Source organism: Protopterus annectens, chromosome 3.part0 (assembly GCF_019279795.1).
Source record: "Protopterus annectens isolate FY-2018-M chromosome 3.part0, PAN1.0, whole genome shotgun sequence".
Classification (NCBI taxonomy): Eukaryota; Metazoa; Chordata; order Ceratodontiformes; family Protopteridae; genus Protopterus; species Protopterus annectens.
Genome location: NC_056731.1, coordinates 889,387,017 through 889,411,204, shown reverse-complemented (window position 1 = coordinate 889,411,204; position 24,188 = coordinate 889,387,017). Strand labels below are relative to the sequence as shown.

The following is a 24,188-nucleotide window of genomic DNA, read 5'->3' as shown; positions in this document are numbered from 1 at the left end:
TCTCTTTCTCTCTCTCTCTCTCTCTCTCTCTTTCTCTCTCCTTTCCAGCATGGGCAAGGATCACTCAGGATGTTGGAGTTCTTTCCATTGCCCAACAGGGATATTTCATGGCTTGGAAGAATCTCCCCCTTTCATGGGAGTTCCTCACCCCCTACAAACCAAATGAATTGGTTTCCGCAGGTTCTAAAAGCGTTTATTTTCTCAAGGCACAATTCAGCAGGTGCCAGTGGACCAGAGAAGCAGAAGTTTTTATTCAAAAATGTTTGTCCCCAGAAAAGATGGTTCTTTGAGACTGAGACTAATTCTGGATCTTTCAAACACATTCCTAAAAGTGTTGTCTTTTACAGACTGTTTCCATTGATTCCCCCTCAATCTTATACATGGCTTCTCTACATGTCAAAGATGTTTACCTTCAGATCCCCATCATCCTCTTTGCAAGAAATGTTTACGTTTCTCTGTGACGACTTTGCACTTTCAGTTCTCTGCTTGCCTTTTGGACTTGCAACTTCCCCAAAGGGATTCATAAAGTGCTTGTCCCCTGTGATTGCTTTCCTAAGGGTGAAGGGTATTCAGGTGTACCCATACCTGGACGATCTTCTCTTTCTGGCTCCTTTGTAAGAAAACAGCTGACTCAATCTGCAGTTTGCCATCTTTTTTCTAGAAAGTCAGGGGTTCACCATAAATTTCAAAAGATCTTCCCTATCCCTGTTACAAGACCACAATGTCTAGGGTGCAGGTTCAGATCAGACATTATGTTAGCCTTTGTACCAACAGACAAGATGTCCTTCTTGTTTCACTGTTGCAGTCATCACACTTGGGTTATCCTGCCAGGGGTAAGCCCGTAAGTCGGCCCGAATACTAGAGGCTTAGTATTTCTGCATTGGTTGCTGTCTCTCCAGGAATGACGTCAGGTCGTCAGTGGTATAAAAACAGGCAGCCAACACCATTACATCAGTCTTTCTTGCTGAGGAGCTGGAAGCAGAAGCGGTTCGCACGAGTGCCGGTCGGCCACTACCTGAGATGTTCTTCATCTCACATTGCTGCAGTCCTTACACTTGGGTAGTCCGCTGTCCTCGGTCGGCCCGAATATCAAAGTATAAGGCTGACGTCGGTCAAGGTGCATTTGACTGACATCAGGACGTCAGGGTACAAATGCGCATGACCGACGTCATATCCTCAGTCTTTTTTGCCGCATGGTCCGATGCAGAAGCAGCATTGCAAGTGCCGGTTGGCGTTCTGAGATTTTTCGATTTCGAAGTTTCAGACCGAGTCAAAGTTGGCTAAGTACCCCGTTGGGGAATATTTTAGTTTTTTCTTGCCTCAGTGGTTTACCAGATGTCAGAAAAAGTGAATAATTGCATTTCTTGTGGGAAACAGATACCGCATAGACTATCATACTTTGTGTATTCCTTGTTTAGGGCCTGAGCACGATGTTGTTGGGTGTCGCTCTTGTGCTAGATTCAATAAACGCACTATAAAGAGAAGGTTGGATTGTGCCAGGTTAGTCTTTGGGAAGCGGTGCAATTATAAAATGCCGTTGGATGCTCCGACGCCCGCTTCAAGAAGCGCAAGGACAAAGCAGTTAAGCCTAGGCTAGAAGAACCGTCTGTACCGGACGCCGGTTCTTTAGAGGCGTCGGTGGAGCCGGTGGTTCCACCGGAGGTTTCTTTGGGTTCCCAGGGAGAGACTTTGTTATTGCAGGATGTGGCCTCTCAGGAGGCAGGTCAGGCTGAAGGGGCTTCTCAGGTTACTATACTCCCTCCCTTCCTAGGGTGGTTAGGCCCTCTCCTTCTGTTTCCAAGGCTTCTCCCAGAGGCAGGCCAGGTTTAGCTTCAGTTGGTGTCACCCCTAGTTCTTCAGGAACTGTGCCCAAGAAGCATATGCTTAAAATGGCAGAAGATTTGATTACTTTGATTAGGGTTCTTTGCCCCTCCTGATAAGAGACCTAGGGTGGAGCCTGAGCCAGGGAGTTTTGAGCAGGCTTCGGAGGTTTCAGAGTCTTGACTGAAGACTTGCAGGAGTATTCTCCTTATTCTGATTCTGATGTGGATGATTCTACTCCTTCTGCTTCTCCTCCTGAGGATTTTTCTTTTCAAAAACTCTTCATTCTATGAGGGAGCATTTTAAGTGGGAAGGTCAGGACTTCTCTGATTCCAGGAAAAGGCTTAGGGAATTTTGTTTTACCCCAGCATAGGCCTTTGGCTATACCTCCTGTTTTGGATGTGGTGGAAGATGTTTTGGCAGGGGCTGCTGTTAATCCTGATTCTCTGGCTCCTGCTCCTGTTAACCCGGAGAGATATTACAGGGTGCCTGAAGCTCATAAGTATCTTTTTAAGAGTCCTAGGGCAGACCCAGAAACTGTTAGTCAGGGGCCTAAAGGTGTTAAGGCTTCTGTTGTCAAGAATCCGGTTCTTTCAGACAAAGAGGCCAGGGCTTTGGACAGATGGGGAAAGAAAGTTTATACTTCTTCCACTCTAGCTATGAGGGCTTTGAATTGCCAGTTTCACATGTTGAAATACCAAAACTATCTCCTTTCACAATTGAAGTCTAAGGTTGATGCTCTGGCGGAAGGTATTGATTGTAAAGAGTTGCAAGATTTAGTACATGTTTCTGAACAGGTGGGTAAGCATTCTTTGCAATGTGGTTTTGATGCTGTACAGGCCTCGTCTAGGGTGGCTGCCACTGGGTCAGTTCTTCGCAGGCACGCCTGGCTGAGGGATCAGAATTTATCTGACCATGTTAAAACAAGGATTTTAGATGCTCCTTTACAATCTGATGTGTTGTTTGGTTCTCCTGTTGAGACAGTTTTAAAGAAAATGGAAGACAAGGCTAAGTCTATGCAGACTGTTAAAGATTTTTGCAGGTTCAGCCTCCAAAGTTTAGTAGAAATTGGCCTACTAAGGGTGGACGTATCCTTCTTATGATTCCCAGTCTAGGGGTAGATCTAGACGTGGTAGGGCAGAGCTCAGGGCTCTTTCAGGCCTAGAACAGGGAGTTCTCCTGCACAGTCTTCGGTGAGGGCAGGGGTCAGTCCTTTCGTAACAGACCCAATGACCTACCTTTTCAGCTGCCAGAGCCTTCTCGTCTGGCAGCACCTTTGGGAGGAAGGTTGGCACTTTTCAAAGAAAATTGGAGTTTAATTACCCAGGACAGATGGGTATTGGATATCATACACCACGGTTACAGGTTTTATTTCCATACCTTGCCTCCTTTCAAAGGCATGCCAGACGTTCCTCCTCCACAAAGAATAGAGGCTCACAAGCAAATTTCTCTGTTACTCCAAATAGGGGCCATTCAGCGGTCCCTATGCCAGAAGTGGGCCTAGGATTTTATTCTCGCCTGTTCCTAGTACCAAAGAAAGGGAACACGTGGAGACCAATTTTGGACTTATCTATCCTCAACACTTATCTGGACATTCCCAAGTTCAAAATGTTGACGTTACAGCAGCTTTTACCTCTGCTGGGCAAAGATCATTGGATGGTAACTTTAGATCTCAAGGAGGCTTATCTTCATGTTCCTATCAGACTGAGTTGCAGGAAGTATCTGCGTTTTCGAGCTGGGACTTCTCATTATCAGTTCTCTGCATTGCCCTTTGGCTTATCTACTGCGCCCAGAGTGTTCACGAAAGTTCTGGCTCCAGTGATAGCTTTCCTCAGGTTAAAAGGAATACAGATTTATCCTTATTTGGACGATTGCCTGATTCTGGCTCAAGGAAGGGACGAGCTTCTTCATCATTTGGATTATGTGATAGCAGTGCTAAGATGCCTGGGGTATTCTGTGAACGAAATAAAGTCCAGTCTAGTACCCTCTCAGGATATGTGCTTTCTGGGTGTGAGACTGAATACAGCATCCCAGATGGCCTTTTTGACCCCGGACAAACAAAAGAATCTTTCCCTTTACTTTCATCAGTTGTCTCATCAGTCCAGGCTGACTGCAAGGATAGTCCTTCAAGCCTTGGGGTTCATGGCATCTTGTATTCTGGTGCTTCCCAATGCCAAACTGCATATGAGGAAGCTACAATGGTATCTCAAAAATGTATGGACACAGCACTGCCAGGATTTGGACACTGTCATTCAAATAATACCTTGCATTCAAAAGGAATTTTTGTGGTGGGCTCAGGAATGTCACCTAAACAAGGGACTCTCTGTGACCCGGCCAGAGGCGAGTCAGATTCTAACGACAGATGCCTCAGACAAAGCTTGGGGAGCTCATCTGAATGGAAAGTGGATACAAGACAAGTGGCCTGCCAGACTACAACATCTACATATCAACTTGAAAGAGATGTTAGCAGTCCAGTTTGCATTAATAGCTTTCAAGGATTTACTTCTTCCAGGGCAGGTGTTATACAACTGTCATGTGGTACATCAACAAGCAAGGCGGAACACATTCTTATCCTCTATGCAGGCAAGCAATGATTTTGTGGGAGACTGCTCTCAGTTTACAGCTAAATCTTCAGGCAAGGTTTCTGCCGGGAGCACAGAACTCCTTAGCAGATGTGTTGAGCAGACAAATTATGGATCCCCACGAGTGGAAATTGGATCCTCATGTATTTCAGAAATTGACAGTGTCATGGGGAACTCCAGACATAGATCTGTTCGCTTCTCCACTAAACCACCAGCTGCCAAAGTTTTGCACAAAAGGTTTCATCCCACAGCTTGGAAAGTGGATGCTCTTTCTTTCAATTGGAGCAATCTTCATGTGTATGCCTTTCCGCCTCTGCCTCTCCTCCCAAAGGTACTACTAAAGGCCAGACAAGACAAGCCAAGGATGATTTTGATAGCTCCAGATTGGCCTCGACAGCATTGGTACCCATTACTGAGAAGCCTGGTACGGGAACCTCCATGGCCTTTGCCTTCGATTCCACACCTGTTGTCTCAGGAGGACAGTCATTTGCTCAATGTCAAGCTTCACTCTCTGCACCTAACAGCCTGGCATATTCTGTTTTGAACCATAGTGGGCCTCCACTTCCACAGCAAGTTTTGAATGTTATTTTGGAAGCTAGAAGGCCTAGTACAAGGAAAGTGTCATGATAAATGGAAGAGATTTTTATTTTGGAGTGCAGCAAAGGATTTTGATGTTTCTGAGCCTAATTTAAGTGTGGCTCTTCAATATCTTACTGAGTTACTGGACAAAGGTTTGTCCTTCTCTTCTATTAAGGTTCATGCTGCAGCAATTTGACTCACTATGATTGTGACCCACCATTGTTTTCTCATCCTTTGTTCAAGCAATTTCTTAGAGGGGCAAAGAATATAAGACCCCCACGAAGAGCTCCTACTCCTGCTTGGGATCTCAATTTTGTGTTGGAGAAACTCACTCTACAACCTTTTGAGCCTGCAGCTACTGCTGAATTAAAAGTTTTATCATGGAAGACTGCTTTTAGTTGGCCATTACCTCTGCAAGAAGGGTTTCTGAGCTGCAGGCCCTTATGGCGGTTGAGCCTTTCTTAATTTTCCATAAGGATAGGGTATCTTTACGTACTAATCCTTCCTTTATGCCTAAAGTGGTTTCTAGTGTGGCTTTAAACCAAACTATTCATTTGCCTACCTTTTATGCAAATTCCCAAAATAAAGGGGAAAAGATTTTGCACACTTTAGATGTACACAGGCAGTTGCGATATTATTTGGACAGAACTAAAGGGTTCAGGCAGTCTCAGCAGTTATTTGTTTCTTTTGCTTTGAGTTCTCAGGGCAAGCCTGTGTCAAAACAAACTATTTCTAAGTGGATTGGGTTTTGCATTGCTTTCTGTTATTCCCATCATGGCAAGGAAGTTCCAGCTGGGATTAGGCCTCATTCCACTAGGGCTACTGCCACTTGACAGCTTTTGAGGGGGGTGGCAACTAAGGACATTTTGGAGGCAGCTACTTGAAGTTCAGTGCATACTTTTTCCAGGCATTATCACCTGCCACTTTACTCTAAATCCAGGGCTGGTTTTGCCACTGCTGTTTTGCAGGGCATTTTGGCAGCTCCTGCTTCCTTATAATTTGGCCATCCTCCCTTACCTCTGCTTTGGGATTCTACCCAAGTGTAAGGACTGCAGCAATGTGAGATGAAGAACATAGTACAGTTTTGTACCTACCATAAATGTAGATGTTCGAAGATCCACATTGCTGCAGTCAATTCTCCCTCCTTCCCCTCTGTAGTTAGGCGGTTGTGTGGGTTGGGTTGTCAATAGGTGTATATTGTATATTGTATATATTGTACATATTTTTAGTGCTAGGATGGTTGGTTGTTTGTTTGCTGTCTTTTGGTTTTGACCTTTATTTTTGGGGTCTTCTGACATCTGGGGCAAGAAAAGACTGAGGATATGACGTCGGTCATGCGCATTTGTACCCTGACGTCCTGATGTCAGTCAAATGCGCCTTGACCGACGTCAGCCTTATACTTTGATATTCGGGCCGATCGAGGACAGCGGACTACCCAAGTGTAAGGACTGCAGCAATGTGGATCTTCGAACATCTACATTTATGGTAGGTACAAAACTGTACTTTTTTGTTTCCGAAACTGAAGTTGAAGTCTTCTAAAGCTAAGTACCCCATTGGGGATCCTTTTTTCTTGCTCTAACCGATGTCAGAAAAAGTTAACAATTGTCTTGCCTGTGGAAAGCAAATACCAGACCGAGATTTCCATTCTTACTGCATCACCTGTTTAGGCCCAGACCACAACGTCCCTCGCTGCCGGTTTTGTGCTTTGTTCAATGCCCGAACTATATGTCGTCGGGTCCTTATCGTAGCTAAATACTTTCGCTTCCGAGCTCCGCATTGCGAAATGGCTTCAGTAAGCCATCTGACTACCGATCTTCCTAAAAAAAAATGAAAGGATAAAGCCAGAGACAGACCCCACAGGTCCAAAACTGCCGATGACGCTTCTGTTAAGCTAGTTGCCAGTTCGCCAGTACTCAGGTGCTTTCGCAGCCCCTGATGCCCGCTTCTATGGATTCGCAGGCCGCTACCAAGACCCATTCAGTGTCCAGTATGCTGTGAGACTCTTAACTGCGGAACCTGCGGATGTGTCTACCTTGGATGGGTCCTGAGCCGCTGTGCAGGCACCGGCTTCTGAGGAAGATGTCCTTCAAGGATGCATCTGCAGTCCTTACAAATGGGTTGTCCTGTCGTCAGGCAGCCCTTCGGTCGGCCGGATTCCAAAGTCTGGGTCTGGCATCGGCTGGTGTCGCACTTCACCCGACGTCATCGCTGCAGTTTTTCGGGTATAAAGGCATCAGCCGACGCCATTTTCCTCAGTCTTTCTTGCCGCGTGGCGCCCGAAGCAGAAGCTGCTCGCAAGTGCCGGTCGGTCAGATCCAGAGATTACTACCGAATACTACTCAAGACTTCTAAAGAAGTACCCGTTGGGGACTCTTTCTTGCCTCAGCGATGTCAGAGAAAGTGAATAACTGTTTATCTTGTGGGAAACAAATACCTCATAAAGATTTCCACTCCTACTGCATACATTGTTTAGGCCCAGACCACGACGTAGCAGCTTGTCTAGTCTGTGTTTTAACCGACGGACGCTTAGACGTCGGTCGGAGTTTGCTGAACAGATTTTCGCTCTGATTTTGCCTATATTATGCCGCCGGATCCTCCGACTCGCAGATTACCAAAAGCGCAAAGAAAAGGACCGACATTAGCGGTCCGCGGTTTCGAACGAAACCACGACATAAACCGCGAGTGTCTCGGTTTCGCCGCGAGCAAGCGATTCTTTCTTCAGTCGAAACCATGCCTTCTACCGAGGCCTCCTCTAACCTGGTAGAATCGGCTTCTGAAATCCAACCTTCTGTTGCGGTTTCTCAGGAATTATCAGACACTATTCCCTGGATATTTCACCCTTGCATGGGAGCTGCTAGGCCTCCTGCAGCCATGTCTATTAAGGCCTTTGCCAGGGCTAAAGCAGCCAAAGCTTCAAAACGGTGCCTGCCAAACCCCCTCACAGGCCCAGCACCAGCTCCCATATGCTTTCTTTGGCTGAGGATCTCATTTCTTTAATTGTGGATCCCAGCCTCATCCAGACAGGACCTCTCACCCACCTCCAGAAAAGAGGCCTAGAGCAGAGCCCCTGAGCCAGTATCCACAGATGATTCCTCTGATGACTCAGAACATACAGACCCTCCTGAGGCTCCTTATTCCCTTTACGAAGACTCTGATGCTGAAGAGTCCATTCCTTCAGCCTCCACCTGAGGAATTTTCCTTTGGGGAAACCTTGCATGCTATGAGGGAACAATTTCAGTGGCAGGGCCAAGATTTCTCAGACTCCAGAAAAAGGCTTAGAACCTTTCTACATTTGCCACAACATAGGCCTTTAGCTATACCTCCAGTTCTTTCTGTTGTAGATGATGCATTTAATGATGCTTGCACTGCTCCTGATTCATTACCTCCGGCTCCAGCTAAGCCCGATAGGTTCTACAGGGTCCCGGACACTCATTACCATTTATACAAGGCTCCTTTTGCAGATCCAGAGACCATCTCCCAGGGTCCAAAAGCTGTAGCAGCTACTTCTACTAAAAACCCCCTCCCCTCTGAAAGGGAATCCAGGTCCTTAGAGATGGGGTAAAAAAGTTTACACCTCTGCTACTTTGTCAGCTAGGGCTTTGAACTGCCAATTTCATATGATTCAATATCAAGAGTTTATGCTTGACCAGTTAACTAAAAAGCTGTCCTCTGAAGAATCTTTAGATAAAAAATATGTTCAGGAAATGGTACATAACATACAGCAGGTTAGTAACCATTCTTTAAAATGTGGCTATGATGCACTGGAGGCTTCCTTTAGATCAGCCATGACTGGCACAGTTATCAGGAGACATGCATGGTTGAAAGAACAGGCATTACCAGACCATGTCAAATCAAAGCTTTTGGATGCACCCATGGACAAGGTCAATTTATTTTGGTCCCTGCACAGCAGGTACTAAAAAGATGGAAGAGAAGGCAATCTGTACAAACAGTGAAAGATTTCTTACAGGTTCAACCTCCAAGGTTTAGCAGGAACTGGCCCTCCAAGAATTGGTCCTTTCCGGACTCCTCTAAGACACAGAGAGGCAGGAATAGGCGTTCTAGAGGCAGAAACCAATCCAGGGTGCCTACAGGGATGCCAGTGGCAAGGTAACAACCAGCGAGGCACGGACGCAGCCACCACCACTACAACAACACAATCACAGTGACTTGGCTGTGGCACACTACCAGGGAACAACTAGAAGCACCCTTAGGCGGAAAGCTAACCTTATTTTCAAAGAACTGGCATTGCATCACAAGGAAAATGGATTTTGCAAACTATAGACCAAGGTTACAGGTTCCATTTCCATACTCTACCAGGAAAGAGAGGAATGCCAAACCTACCACCTACTCAAAGGGCAGAAGCTCTAAAGCAAATATCTCAACTATTAAGAATGAGAGCTGTGGAAAAGGTACCATCTATGGAGCAAGGAAAGGGATTTTACTCCAGACTCTTCCTAGTACCAAGAAAAGAGAACAAATGGAGGCCTATTCTAGACCTATCCGCTTTAAACACATTCCTCATTGTTCCAAAATTCAAAATGCTGACCTTACAGCAGCTTCTTCCCATGCTGGGTAAGGAGTCTTGGCTGGTAACTCTAGATCTCAAGGAGGCATACCTGCACGTCCCCATACGACCAATTTGCAGAAGATACCTCAGATTTCTTGCAGGATCAGAGCATTATCAATTCTCAGCATTGCCCTTTGGCTTATCTACTGTGCCCAGAGTGTTCACGAAATGCCTGGCATCAGTAATTGCTCATTGCAGACTTCAGGGATCCAAATTTATCCCTACCTGGGCGACTGCCTGATACAAGCGGACAACAAAAAGCAAGCTAACAGAAGACTTACAAAGAGTCATTTACCTGCTGCAAGCCCTGGGATATACCGTCAATATAAAAAGTCAAGGCTGATTCCATCCCAAAGAATAACCTTTCTGGGTGCAGAGCTGGACACATCAAAACAAATGGCATTCCTAACTGCAGAAAAGAAAGAGCAACTACCTCTCTACTTCTTGGCATTAACAAAGCAGAACCATCTAACTGCAAGAAAAGTACTACAAGCCCTAGGCTTCATGGCATCCTGCATAATTCTGGTCCCTCATGCCAGACTGCATATGAGAAAGCTACAGTGGTACCTAAAGAATTTGTGGTCCCAACACAAGCACAGCCTAGAAACCAAAATTCCAATAATCCCATGCCTGAAGCAAGAGTTCTATGGTGGGCTCAGGCCTGTCAATCAAACACAGGATTGCCCTTCTGCAACAGTCAACCAAGCCAAACCATCACGACAGACGCCTCAGACCTCGGGTTGGGGGGCACACATGCTGGACAAGTGCATACAAGGCTTATGGACTCAAGACCAGCTCGCCTGCACATAAATCTAAAGGAAATGCTGGCAGTAAAATTGGCAATCCAGTCATTCAGACCATTTCTCCAAGAAGGTCAGTTGATGATAAGGACAGACAACACCACAGTTATGTGGTACATCAACAAACAGGGAGGCACACATTCATATCCTCTATGCCGGCTGGCACTGGACCTATGGGATGTGGCTCTGAGCTACAACATTCAGTTACAAGCAATTTTGTTCGGAAAAGAAAACATTCTAGCAGATATATTAAGCAGAACTACCACAGATGCCGAATGGATGCTGCATCCGACATCTTCAAAGCCATCACAAGAGAATGGGGATTACCACAAATAGACTTATTTGCATCCCCACTCAATCACCAGCTAAAGAAATTCTGCACAAGGACGTACTTCCCACTTGCTTGGAAGGTGGACTCCTATCTTTCAGTTGGAAAAACCTGACAGCATACGCATTCCCACCACTTCCTTTGATGCACAAGGTGCTTTGAAGATCAAAGAGGAACGTCCAAGGATCATTCTGATAGCTCCAGACTGGCCAAGACAACATTGGTACCCATTGCTGAGGAGCATGTCTCGGGAACAAATATGGACACTACCCTGATCCCATTACTGTTAACACAGAACAACTACAACATCCTGCATCCAAACCTGAAAACTCTGCAGCTAACTGCATGGAACATTACATAAGAGCAATTAACCCAAATTTATCCCAAAGGGTTAAAGACATAATCCTGGAGGCTCGTAGACCTTCAACAAGAAAGAATTATGCAGCAAAATGGAAAAGATATCTCATTTGGAGTACTGCAAAGGGAAAAGATGTGACACTGGTAAACATAGCCAACATCCTGGAGTACTTGGCAGAGCTCTTCCATACAGGCCTGTCCTATTCTTCCATCAAGATACATGCATCAGCTATTTCAGCAGAATACAGCTTGGATCCTCCTGTCTTCTCTCATCCTCTGCTCGGACAGTTTCTGAGAGGAATTAAAAATGTAAAACCTCCCAGGAAACCACCATTGCCAGCATGGGACTTGAACTTTGTGCTAGAAAAATTGACACTTCCCCTTTCAACCAGCAGCAACAGCAGAATTACAATACTTATCCTGGAAGACTGCTTTCCTGCTGGCAATAACTTCAGCAAGAAGGGTCTCTGAACTACAGGTATTAATGGCAGTGCAACCTTCCTGATCTTCCATCAAGATAGAGTGTCCATGAGAACAAATCCTACATTTATGCCTAAGGTGGTATCCAGAGTGTCTTTAAATCAGGCTATCCACCTTCCTACATTCTTCCCCAACCCACAGAACAGGGAGAAAACTCTTGCATACCTTGGATGTACATAGACAATTACGCTACTACCTGGACAGGACCAAGTCCAATAGAAAAAACTGACCAGCTTCTGGTAGCATATGCAACAGGAAAGGAAGGAAAACCAATTTCAAAACAGACAATCTCCAAATGGATAGGAAATTGCATTAGATTTTGTTACTCCTACCATGGAAAGAAAACTCCAGAGAACATCAGGCCTCACTCCACAAGGGCTACAGCCACTACCACAGCTTTCTTACGAGGAGTGGCTACCAAGGACATTATAGAGGCTGCTACTTGGGCCTCCGTGCATACATTTGCCAAGCATTACAATTTACCTTTATACTCTAGATCCCGAGCAGGTTTTGCCACTGCTGTTTTGCAAGGGATCCTACACCATAATCTCTACTTTTTCCTCCTCCCTAGTTTAGCTATGGTATTCTACCCATTTGTAAGGACTGCAGATGCATCCTTGAAGGACATAGTACAGTTTTGTACCTACCATAAATGTAGATGTCCGATAGGAATGCATCTGCAGTCAGGATTACCCACCCACCTTCCCCTCTGTGGTACTCCTAGGGTATTTGCCATCCTTCAGCTAGCTTGGGGGGAATGTATTATGGTGTATTTGTTTGTATATATCTACATACATGCTTATTTTATGTGTTTGCTCTCTACTATTTGGAAACATTGGCATTTATCCAAATTTAGCCATCCAAGAGGGCACCTGGCATCTGGGGCAAGAATCACTGAGGAAAATGGCGTCGGCTGATGCCTTTATACCCGAAAAACTGCAGCGATGACGTCAGGTGAAGTGCGACACCAGCCGATGCCAGACCCAGACTTTGGAATCCGGCCGACCGAAGGGCTGCCTGACGACAGGACAACCCATTTGTAAGGAATGCAGATGCATTCCTATCGGACATCTACATTTATGGTAGGTACAAAACTGTACTTTCTTCGCACTACCGATATTCAACATAAACCGACTTATTTCATGTCTTCAGCTCACTACAGCCCCCAGGGTGTTCACCATGCGGTCTCGGCTCACCTGAGGCATCTAGGATTCCAGGTGTTTCCATACCTAGACGATTGGCTCCTCACTGCTACCACCAGGCATTAATTGACTCGGGCAACACAATATACTCTGACACTCTGCCATCAATTAGGCATTACAGTCAACTTTGAAAAGTCTGCCTTATTGCCATTGCAGCATACTGTTTTTATAGGAGCAGAGTTAGATACCTCAACCACCACTCTACGTCTTCCAATCGAAAGAGTCTCACTTCTTTGCCAGCATGTCATCTCACTGATGTCAAAGAACAAAACTACAGCAGCAGAGGTCTTGAAGGTACCAGGGTTGATGGCAGCAGAAATCCTGGCTGTACTACTCGCAAGGATGCATATGCGAATTCTTTGATGCCTCCTCTTCGCTCAGTGGTCCTACCAAAAGCTACCGATGTACTACATGATTCTCATCACAGATTCTTGCAAGAGAGACCTTCAGTGTTGGTTGACGTCTCTTCATGTTACAATCAAAAGGCCCTTTGTTCTCCCCCACCCCAGTAGCCACTGACCACGGACGCTTCCCTGATAGGTTGGGGGGGGCATTTTCAGGGAAAGACTGCCCAAGGCACATGGACGGATCAAGAGTCACATCTGCATATCAATGTTCTGGAGGTGAGAGCGGTACTCGGGCAGTACTGTTGCCTCACGAGTGGTCTCTCAACCAACAAGTTGCGGATTTGATTTTCCGCGAATGGGGCCAGCCTTGCTGCGACCTCTTTGCCAGTCACATCAATACCAAATGCAGAAGCTACTTTGCCCTAATACCACCTCCGGGACATTCCCCAAGAGACGCACTAGTACACGATTGGCCTCCGGGTCTCCTATATGCATTCCCACCTATTCCATTGATACCCAAGGTTTTACAGAAAACAAAGTCACTGGGAAGGACAGTTATCCTCATAGCTCCCTACTGGCCTCGACAGATTTGGTTCCCGTTCCTTCAGCATCTACTGGAGGAGCCATGGATCCTGGACCCAGTTCCAGACTTTGTCACACCTGTCAGGGGACCTCCATCCTTCACTGCAGTCCCTAAAACTGACTGCTTGGCTAATCCACTTCCCTTAATTAGCAGGCTTCATTCGCTCTCAGATGATACAAAGTCAAATCCTTTTGTCTTCTCATAAGCCATCCACCAGGAAACTGTACCGCAGTTACTGTACTGGAACCAATTTGGGCCAATATACAGAAAATCGACCCTTTCAGAGCTGCTCTATCATCCATTTTAGAATTTTGACAAAGACTTTTAAAGGAGCAGCAGCTGCCACAGTTAGAGTCCAGTTAGCCGCCATATCAAATTTCCACCTTGGATTCGATGGGCCATAAGTTATCTAAGGCTTTTCTTAAAGGTGCCTTTCACATGAGACCTCCTGTTAAAATTCCTTATTCTCACTGGAATTTGAATTTTATGCTGTCTCAAATTATTCTCCCCCCTTTAGAACCAGCATCTTCCTGTGATTTTAAATATTTGTCCTGGAAGACTATATTTCTGGTAGCCATTACTTCTGCCCGCAGAGTGTCAGAACTTCAAGCATTATCTGTTAGGCCTCCTTACATGATTTTCCATGCTGATAGAGTATCTCTCAGAACAAACCCCTCCTTTTTGCCTAAAGTCTGTTCTGAATCCAATATCAATCAGATCATTGAGTTGCCAGTCTTTTTTCCCAACCACTCTAACAAATTGGAATACACAAACTTTGATGTACACAGACAGCTCAGATTTTATCTTGACAGAACTAAGGATATTAGAAAATCAGATCAACTTTTTGTATCCTTTTCGGAAGCCAGAAAAGGTAATCCAGTGGCTAAAACAACTTTATCTATATGGTTATCAGATTGTATACCCTTTGTTTATGCGAATGCTAGCATGCCATTGACACACAAACCTAAGGCTCATTCTACCAAAGCCGTTTCAACGTCTTCTGGCTTTCAAGCTAAATTGCCCCTTGACAATATTTGTGCTGCAGCCACTTGGTCTAAGCCTCATACCTTTATCGCACATTACAAAGTAGATAAGGCTTTCAGGGACAGGTCTTCCTTTGGTTCCACGGTACTGAAAAACGTACTTCCATGAGCCACCCAAGATTGAGGGTGTTAGGGACGCTACCCATCAGTGAGAATAAACGGCGAGATTTAAAAACTTCACATAAAGAAGTTATGTACTTACCATAAAGTTCCATGTGAGTTATTTATCTCGCCTTTATTCTCACGTCCCTCCCTCCTTCACCCTCCTGGCTGACAGTTGACTTAGAGGCTAGTACCATCCTGGTTATTCAATACTTCTTCCCCTTCGGGAAGTGCTTCCTTGTAGAAATAAATAAAAGCAGCAAACAAGATCTTAGGTAATTCCAGCAGTGCATTATGGGATAGGGGGCTTGGTCTCGAGCTACTGGCAAACCTTGAGCTTTGCTATCGGCCATGTCAGAGCCGAGGATCTGCTCCGAACCCATCAGTGAGAATAAAGGCGAGATAAACAACTCACATGGAACGTTATGGTAAGTACATAACTTCTTTTTTTATGTGTAAACTGGGTAGTGTTAGAGGGATCATAGGAATTTACTAGGCTGTTAGACCTGAAGCCCTTATAAGCCTAGCCAAGAGTTTAGCCCATGTTTAGACAAGTCTGCACCCAAAGCCCCTGTCCAGCAGGGGAACACAGGTTCCCATCCCAGTTATCCAGGTTGCGCTGGAAAAAGGATAGTGAAGTACTCTACTTAACATGGAGAGGGAGTCTATTCCACAGATGGAGTCTCTGGGGCACTGATATTATCCCTCCAACAAGCCCTATTGATGTCACAGACCAGGTTGAGGTCACGCATGCAGGTTATTGGAGTGAAGCTCGACTTGCAGATATGCAGTCCCATCAAGGCGGGGTCTGAGATTGCTTTGTATGCCAGACAGAGATCATCTGTGAGGAGCCTGTATGAAACCTGAGTTGAGGGACAGGGCTTTTAAGCCCATCTGTGTAGGGTAGATGTTTGAGGCCCTGGATTCTTCTGGTGAGGAACCTCTGATCTTTCCAGCTGCTGCATGTGTTTTGTGAAGTACATGCCGAAGGGGGCATTGTACTCTATAATTGGCCTTAAGGGAAGAATACAGGGTTGTGTTATGATCTCCTTGTCCTTTGATGAGATACCCTTACTTATGAGGTGGGCCATGTAGAAAGCTTTCCGTGCAATGGAAGCAACATGGTGGTCAAAAATTCAAGTTGCTATCAACCTGGGTGCTCAAATCCCTCACGACTGATTGCATGCTTAGGACGTTATCAATGTGATATGTGGGGATGTCACTCTCCCCTAAGGGGGGATTATGCATTTTTTGGCATTCAGCTTGAGGCCATGATCTTCGTGTTCCACTGTTGCAGTCATTACATTTGGGTAATCTGCTGACAGGTTGCCCTCAGTCGGCCTGAATAACAAAGTCTTGGGTCCTGCGTCGGTTGCTGTCTTCTCTTCCATGGCATCAGGTTGTCAGGGGTATAAAACATGCAGCTGACGCCATTTTATTCAGTCTTTCTTGCTGAGTGGTGCCCAAAGCAGAAGCAGTTCGCAAGTGCTGGTCGGCCGACTCCTGAAATTTTCGATTTTGAGTTTCAGAACCGAAGTCTTCAAATTAAAGCTAAGTACCCCGTCGGGGAAACTTTTTCTTGCTCCTTACTGATGTCAGTAAAAGTTAATAATTGCATTACTTGTGGGAAGCAAATACCTCATAATGATTTTCATTTGTACTGTATTCCTTGCCTAGGCCCAGATCACAACTTGCCTTGCTGTCGGTTTTGTCCTAGATTTAACCAACGCACTGTTAAGTGTTGGTATATTTTTGCTTCTAAATATTTTGGTTCAAGATTTAATTATCCTGAAATGTCGGTTGGCAATCAGACTACCGGAGTTCACAAAAAACGCAAAGAAAAAGACAGACAGACCGTCGAGGTCCAAAACCGACTAAGCTTCTCCTAAGCCAGTCACCAGTTCGCCGGTACTCAGTGAGGCACTTTCGTAGCTGCTGATACCCGCTACTTTTGAGTCGCAGGCCTCTACCGAGACCCATTCGGAGTCTGGTATGCCACGAGATTCTCCGAGTATTGAACCCGCGGATGTCTCTCCCTTGGATGGGTCCGGATCTGCTGAGCAGGCACCGGCTTCTGAGGGTGTTTTCAGGCCTCAACATTTTTATATTAAACCGACGCCAGCCTCAAAAACAAGGTCAAAAACATCTTCTATGTCTACAAAACCAACGCTTGAGCCACGTGCTGAGGCTCCTATGCCTAAAAAATAAATTATCAAAATGGCTGAGGATTTAATTACCTTGATCAGGGGTTCCCAACCCCCCCCCCCCTACTAAGAGGCCTAGGCAAGGCACTGATTATGAATCTTCAGATAAGGTGTCCATTTCTTTTGATTCCTCTTCTGATCAGGAATTTTCTATTCCACCCTATGAGGATTCTGATGCAGAGGAATCCATCCCATCTGCATCTCCTCCTGAGGATTACTCTGTTGGAGAGACTTTTTCACTGGGAGAGTCAGGACTTCTCTGAATCAAAAAAAGAGGCTTGGGGATTTCCTCCTTCTTCTTCAGCATAGGCCTTTGGCAATACCTCCTGTGTTAGACCTTGTTGATGTGTTTTCGGAATCAACTATGGCTCCTGATTCCCTGCCTCAGGCTCCTAGTAAGCCAGACAGATATTACAGGGTTCCTGACTCCCACAAATTTCTATTCAAAAATCCTGCTGCTGTTCCTGAGACTATTTCTCAGGGTCCCAAGGGTGTAAAGGCCTTTACAGCCAAAAATCCTACCCCCTCTGACAGAGATTCCAGGGCGCTGGATAGATGGGGAAAGAAGGTTTATACGTCTGCAACCTTGGCAATCAGGGCTTTAAACTGCCAATTTCATATGCTTAAATTTCAACAGCCTGTTATGGGCTTACTGAAACAGAAAATTATGTTGATTTCTGATTGTGTGGAAAATAGAGTTACAGGAATTATTGCATTCGGCAGAACAAGTTGGAAAGCATACTTTGCAATGTGGTTTTGATTCCTTGGAGGCCTCTTGTAGGGCCGCCGTTACTGGATCAGTGATTAGAAGGCATGCCTGGCTCAAGGAGCAAAATTTGCCTGATCATATTAAAGCTAAATTGTTAGATGCCCCTTTGCAGCATGATACTCTGATAATAAGGCAGAAGAGGTTTTAAAGAAAATGGAAGACAAATCTAAATTTATGCAAACTGTAAAAGATTTCTTGCAAGTGCAGCCACCCAAGTTCAATAGACACTGGCCTACTAAACATCGGTCCTTTCCTGTGTCCAACAGAGACACTCAAGGCAAATCCAGGCACTCAAAAGGCTCCAGATACCAGTCACAGGGTTCTTACAGGTCAGAGCAATGGGGTGCCGCCTCCTCCAAAACTGGAGGGAACAAAACACAACCCTACAGTAAGCAGTCTCCATGACTTTCCTCTACCATCACCAAGCACTTACCTTTTGGCAGCCCCCTTGGGGGGGAAAACTAGCACTTCATGCCCAAAATTGGCAGTTAATTACCCAGGACAAGTGGGTGTTAAACATAATATCCCAGGGGTACAGATTTCATTTCCATACTTTGCCAATTCTAAACGGATGGCCGGATCTGCTACAAAACCAGTGGGCAGAGGCCCAGAAACAAGTCATGTCCCTCATGAGTATGGGGGCTCTTCAACCGGTACCAGAAAAGGAAAAAGGACAAGGTTTTTATTCAAGACTTTTCCTGGTACCCAGAAAAGACCATTCATAGCGTCCAATACTGGACTTATTGATTTTGAGCATGTTCCTGGACATTCCAAAATTCAAAATGCTGACTTTACAACAGCTACTGGCTATGCTAGCAGGAATGATTGGTTAGTAACTCTAGACTTAAAAGAGGCATACCTGGATATCCCAATAAGGGAATCATGCAGAAGATACCTCCGCTTTAAAGCAGGTTTTTTGCATTACCAATTCTCTGCACTGCCCTTTGGCTTATCTACTGCGCCCAGGGTCTTTACAAAGTGCCTGGCACCAGTAATTGCATTCTGCAGACAAAGAAGCATTCAAATTTATCCTTATCTGGATGATTGTCTCATTCAAGCAGAGGACAAGGACACTCTTCTTCAACATCTGTCGTTTGTCAAAAGGCTTCTAGCATACCTAGGGTACACCATAAACGAAAAGAAATCACAACTGGTACCCTCTCAAATAATTACATTCCTGGGTGCAAGCTTGAATATAACTGCCCAGATGGCTTACCTTACGCCAGACAAACAAAGGCAACTGACAACATACTTCAAACAAATGGCAACAAAAACCCAGTTATCTGCAAGACAAATTCTGCAGGCTTTGGGGTTCATGGCATCCTGCATTTTACTAATTCCATATGCGAGACTGCATATGAGGAAACTTCAATGGTACCTAAAAAGTTTATGGAATCAACATTGTCACAGTCTGGAAACAATGATGCCTCTCATTCCCTGCCTACAACAGGAGTTTCTTTGGTGGGCAGAGACATGTCACCAAAACAAGGGACTGTCATTCACTCTACCCCCTGCCACCCAAACCCTAACTACAGACGCATCAGACTATGCTTGGGGGGCCCACCTGGTGGGGAGATACATTCAGGGCAAATGGAGCCCAAACCAAATGCATCTACATATCAACCAGAAAGAGATGCTAGCTGTTCAGAATGCTCTGACAGCCTTCAAGGACTTACTTCATCCAGGACCAACTACTGCTAAAGACGGACAACACCACAGTTATGTGGTACATAAATAAGCAGGAGGGTACACATTCTACCCTCTTTGCAGACTAGCCATGGCCTTGTGGAACACAGCCTTGACTTACCAAATACATTTTCAAGCTCAATTCCTGCCAGGAAAACAAAATAATCTGGCAGGCGACCTAAGCATCTTATGGACCCGCACGAATGGAAACTGGATCCACAAATCTTCAGCATGTTAACACAGAAACGGGGGAGCCCACACCTAGATCTATTTGCCTCTCCCCAAAATTATCAGTTGGACAAATTCTGCACAAGAACACATCACAAAAAAGCATGGAAAGTGGATGGCCCTATCCTTCAGCTGGAAAAACCTATCAGTCTATGCCTTTCCCCCTCTGCCTCTACTCTTCAAGGTCTTACTAAAAGTCAGACAGGAAAAACCAAAAATGATCCTAGTTGCTCCGGACTGGCCTCGCCAGCACTGGTACCCATGTCTAAGGAATATGTCTCAACTTCCTCCATGGTACTTGCCTCAAATACCTCATCTACTGTCTCAGCAGAAGAATCAAATTCTGCACACTCGGCTCCAAGCTCTGAAGCTTGCAGCATGGCTGATTAATTGATTATTCAAACAACACCTCTCAGTAAATATGTGATGGATGTCATTTTGGAAGCCAGAAGGCCTAGTACTAGAAAATCTTATGCTGATAAATGGAAGAGATTCTGTGCTTGGAACCAAGCACAAGGAACAGACACAGCAAAACCCAATATTCGTCAGATTTTACAATATTTGACTGAGATCCTCGACAAGGGCCTATCTTTTTCTTCAATAAAAATCCATGCCTCTGCCATCTCGGCTCATTACAACACAGAGCTTCCCCTCTTTTCTCATCCTCTGCTTAAACAGTATCTTAGAGGGGCCAAAAATTTAAGGCCTCCCAGAAGATCACCAACTCCTGCATGGGACCTCAATTTTGTGCTGGAAAAACTCACCCTGCCTCGTTTTGAACCAGCAGCTACTGCGGATATAAAATTTCTATCTTGGAAAACAGCTTTTCTCTTGGCAGTCACTTCAGCAAGAAGGGTTTCAGAACTGCAGGCTCTCATGGCAGTGGAACCTTTTATTATTATATTTTACCCGGACAGGGTGTCCCTCAGGACCAACCCTTCTTTTATGCCTCGGGTGGTATCCAGTGTGGCTGTTAACCAGACCATTCACCTGCCAACATTTTACCCAAATCCACAGAATAAGGGGGAGCGGATTCTGCATTCATTGGACGTACACAGACAACTAAGATTCTACTTAAACAGGACCAAGTCTCTAAGAAAGTCTGAGCAACTGCTGGTTGCATTTGCTGCAGGGTCAGAGGGGAAGGCTATATCAAAGCAGACTATTTCTAAGTGGATAAGCCACTGCATTCGTTTCTGCTACTTGCACCATGGTAAACCTGTGCTCAAGGGATCAGATCACATTTCACCAGGGCTGCCTCTACTTCAGCAGCTTTTCTCAGAGGGGTTCCAACCAAAGACATTCTAGAAGTTGCTACTTGGAGCTCTGTTCATACCTTCACAAAGCATTATCATTTGCCTCTCTTCTACAAATCCAGGGCAGGCTTTGCCACTGCAGTTCTGCAGGGCCTTATAGCCGCTCTTAATGCTGTTTAGTTCCATTCTCCCATCCATAACTTTGGGATTCTACCCAAATGTAATGACTGCAACAGTGAAACACAAAGAACATAGCACAGCTGTGTACACTTATGTAGATGTTCGAGTGTATTCACTGTTGCAGTCCGTGTTCCCACCCACCATCCCCCTTTCTATACCTTTTCTTTCCTTCAGTGTACACTAAAGCCTTTGTGGTGTATTTGCTTTTAGATGAAGGTAAAGTTTATGTTGCTAAAAGTGCATTTATATATATTTCTATTATATATATATATATATATAATATATATATATATATATATATATATATATATATATATATATGTAGAAATATATATATGCACAGATAAATATATATATATATATATATATATATATATATATATGTATATATATATATATATATATATATATATATATATATATATATATATATATATATATATATATATATATATGTGTGTAATTTTTTTTTTTTTTTTTGCTCCCCATTTGGGGGGCACCTGACATCTGGGGCAAGAAAAACTGAATAAAATGGCATCGGCTGCATGTTTTATACCCCTGACGTCGTGAAAGAGGAGACAGCAACCGACGCAGGATCCAAGACTTGTTATTCAGGCCGACTGAGGGCAACCTGCCAGCAGATTTACCCAAATATAATGACTGCAACAGTGAATACACTTGAACATCTGCATTTATGATAAGTGTACACAACTGTACTTTTCTGGCACCAATCATTTGATTGGGTGAGACCCTCTTGGAGGACGTCGACATCACTTGGAGAATTGATCACTGGGCCCAGGTTGCAGTCATCTGCAGATTTTGTTAGCCATAGCCCACTGGTTTTGGTCTGCACCTCAGAGAACCAAGTAACAGAGGCCCAAAGACTGATCCCTGGGGTATGCCGCTCGTTACTGGTCTACTGCTTGAGGTGCCTTCCCCTATTTTGATAAGTGGGTTCTATCAGTGAGCCAGTTTGCTACCCATCTGATAACATATGGATTGATGCCTAGTTGAGAGAGTTTATCTATTATGCCCGAGTTTGGAGTAGTGTGGAAGGCTTTGGCAAGGTCAAGGTAGGCGATGTGCACAGTCTTCCCCTCATGCATGGCTTTGGTGACTGTCTCAGAGGTCGACCAGATTTACCAGACATGATCTCCCCTTGTCAGAGCCAAACTGTGTGGGGTAGAGTGCTTGGAGGTGGTCGATGTTCCTGTTAGTGAAGTCCATGATAATCTGTTCCATGGCCTTGCAGATAAGGCTAGTTAGGCTGATGGGTCTATAATTTCCCAAATCGGTGGATGCTCCACCTTTGTGTAAAGGGATGACGGTGGCTATCCTCCACTCGGCTGGGACAAAGCTGGTACTCAGGCTTTGGTTGAATAGGGTGCCTAATGGTGCTGTAAGTCCATGCCTAAGTTCAAGTAGGATGCAGCCTAGGATGTTATCTGGTCCCGTGGAGGCTGTATTTTTTTGCCTTTGAGAGGGCAGTGATGACCTATTCCCTAGAGATAAGGGGAGGGGGGGTAGTACTGGGGATGTCCTGATTTACTGATTGGGGGGCAGAGGGGGTGACATTTTTGCTGAATCTGTCAGCCAGTAGGTTGGCTAGATCTACCGCATTTCTGTATGTGGTGTCCTTGACCACCAGGGATTATTAGAAATCTGTTCTTTTCTGAATGAGTATATTACAATGTCTGGTCAGTAGTGTGTGACACTTGATAAGAATGTACTGTAGAGGCAGATGTGAATAGTGCACAGTACTAATTGTGTGAATGTGAGCATGTTACTAAGTGGCATATGCTTTCAAGTCGCTGAGATTCTTTGAAGCCACACTTTTTATTTACCTGTGCACTCTTTGTAGGAGCAGCTACCCTGATTTTCCAGATGAAGGTGATGATGTAGACATGAAGGATGCAGATGTAAAGGATGGGAAGGAATTTGATTATGATGAAGAAACCATGGAACTTGTTCTTCCTTCAGGTAAGTAACTGATACAAATGTTTTTTAATAACTATTTGGTGAATGTCACCATGAGCAGTGAAACCACTGCTTTGTTAAATTCAATTTTCTAGCAATATCTTTTTTTGACGCTGAGTGAGTTGTCTGCATTTTCTGTATCCCCCTTACTTAGTAAGCACTTTTATTTTTTAATACATAAGTGTAAGTGGGAGTGAGATGACGGTTACTTGGAGCAAGAGGAGTTTGCAGGTGCTGATGGTTGTGTGGAGTATCAAGCCTGAGTGAAGCGTTAATAATGAAGTCATGTTTCAAGGGTAATCCATCAGGTCGACAGTGTTGACATTAATTTGCTAGCAAATGGTGTATGTTTTTTTTAATTAACTTACAAGTATGCCTTATGCCTCAAAATAAATATTGAAGATTAATCACAAAGTATATCTAGAATGTACTTGGAATGTTTGAGTGCAAATTAAATGTTGCCTGTTTTACTGCATTTTATTGCTTTACAGAGAGGAATTTGGGTAGCTTCCCCTCATTACAGTTCAATTTATTTTCTTTGAGAACTAGACTGCACTATGCTGGATCTTTTGCCAATTAGTTGTCCTATCTAGTGCAAAGGCTTGAATATAACGACCTAGACCGTTACTATTGCAGGTTTAGTAAATGATGAGACTCTAGTACTGCAGAAGCTGGGTGTTTTTGTGCTTGTCATTGGAGCAAGAGACTTGCAGTGATCCCATTCATGTTTCCATGTGTTGTCTTCCCACCAAGTATCTGTTTTTTAGCCCCTGTTGTATGGTGATAACGACAACCATATTACACTGTTAGGCGGTGTTATGGTGTGTGAAGTCAACATGTAATTCTTCTCAAACTTTAGCACTTTCCTCTTCCTAGGATACTTATTGAACCCAGCTCTCTTTTGGAGAAAAACTGCTGTGCGTTATAATTAGCATGCTAGCTTAGGGTAAATAAATTTTAAACTGGTGATTAATTTCAGCACTAGTTAACTTGGAGAGATTGACTGATTTGCTTCACTTGTCATATGGAATTGTGTGTGTGTGTGTGTGTTTGATTAGGTGTGTGGGACTGGTATGTTGATCACAACCTAGAACCAA

The 24,188-nt window shown here is 44.6% G+C and overlaps 1 protein-coding gene across 1 annotated transcript in view; it reads left to right on the top strand.

Annotated features, from left to right (window-relative positions):
- Positions 1-24,188, top strand: part of ZNF622 (zinc finger protein 622) — a 271,614-nt gene that overhangs the window by 81,100 nt on the left and 166,326 nt on the right. The window contains exon 5 of the mRNA XM_044065219.1: positions 22,976-23,094. Coding sequence (XP_043921154.1) covers positions 22,976-23,094 — 119 coding nt within the window. The remainder of the gene's footprint in view (positions 1-22,975; positions 23,095-24,188) is intronic.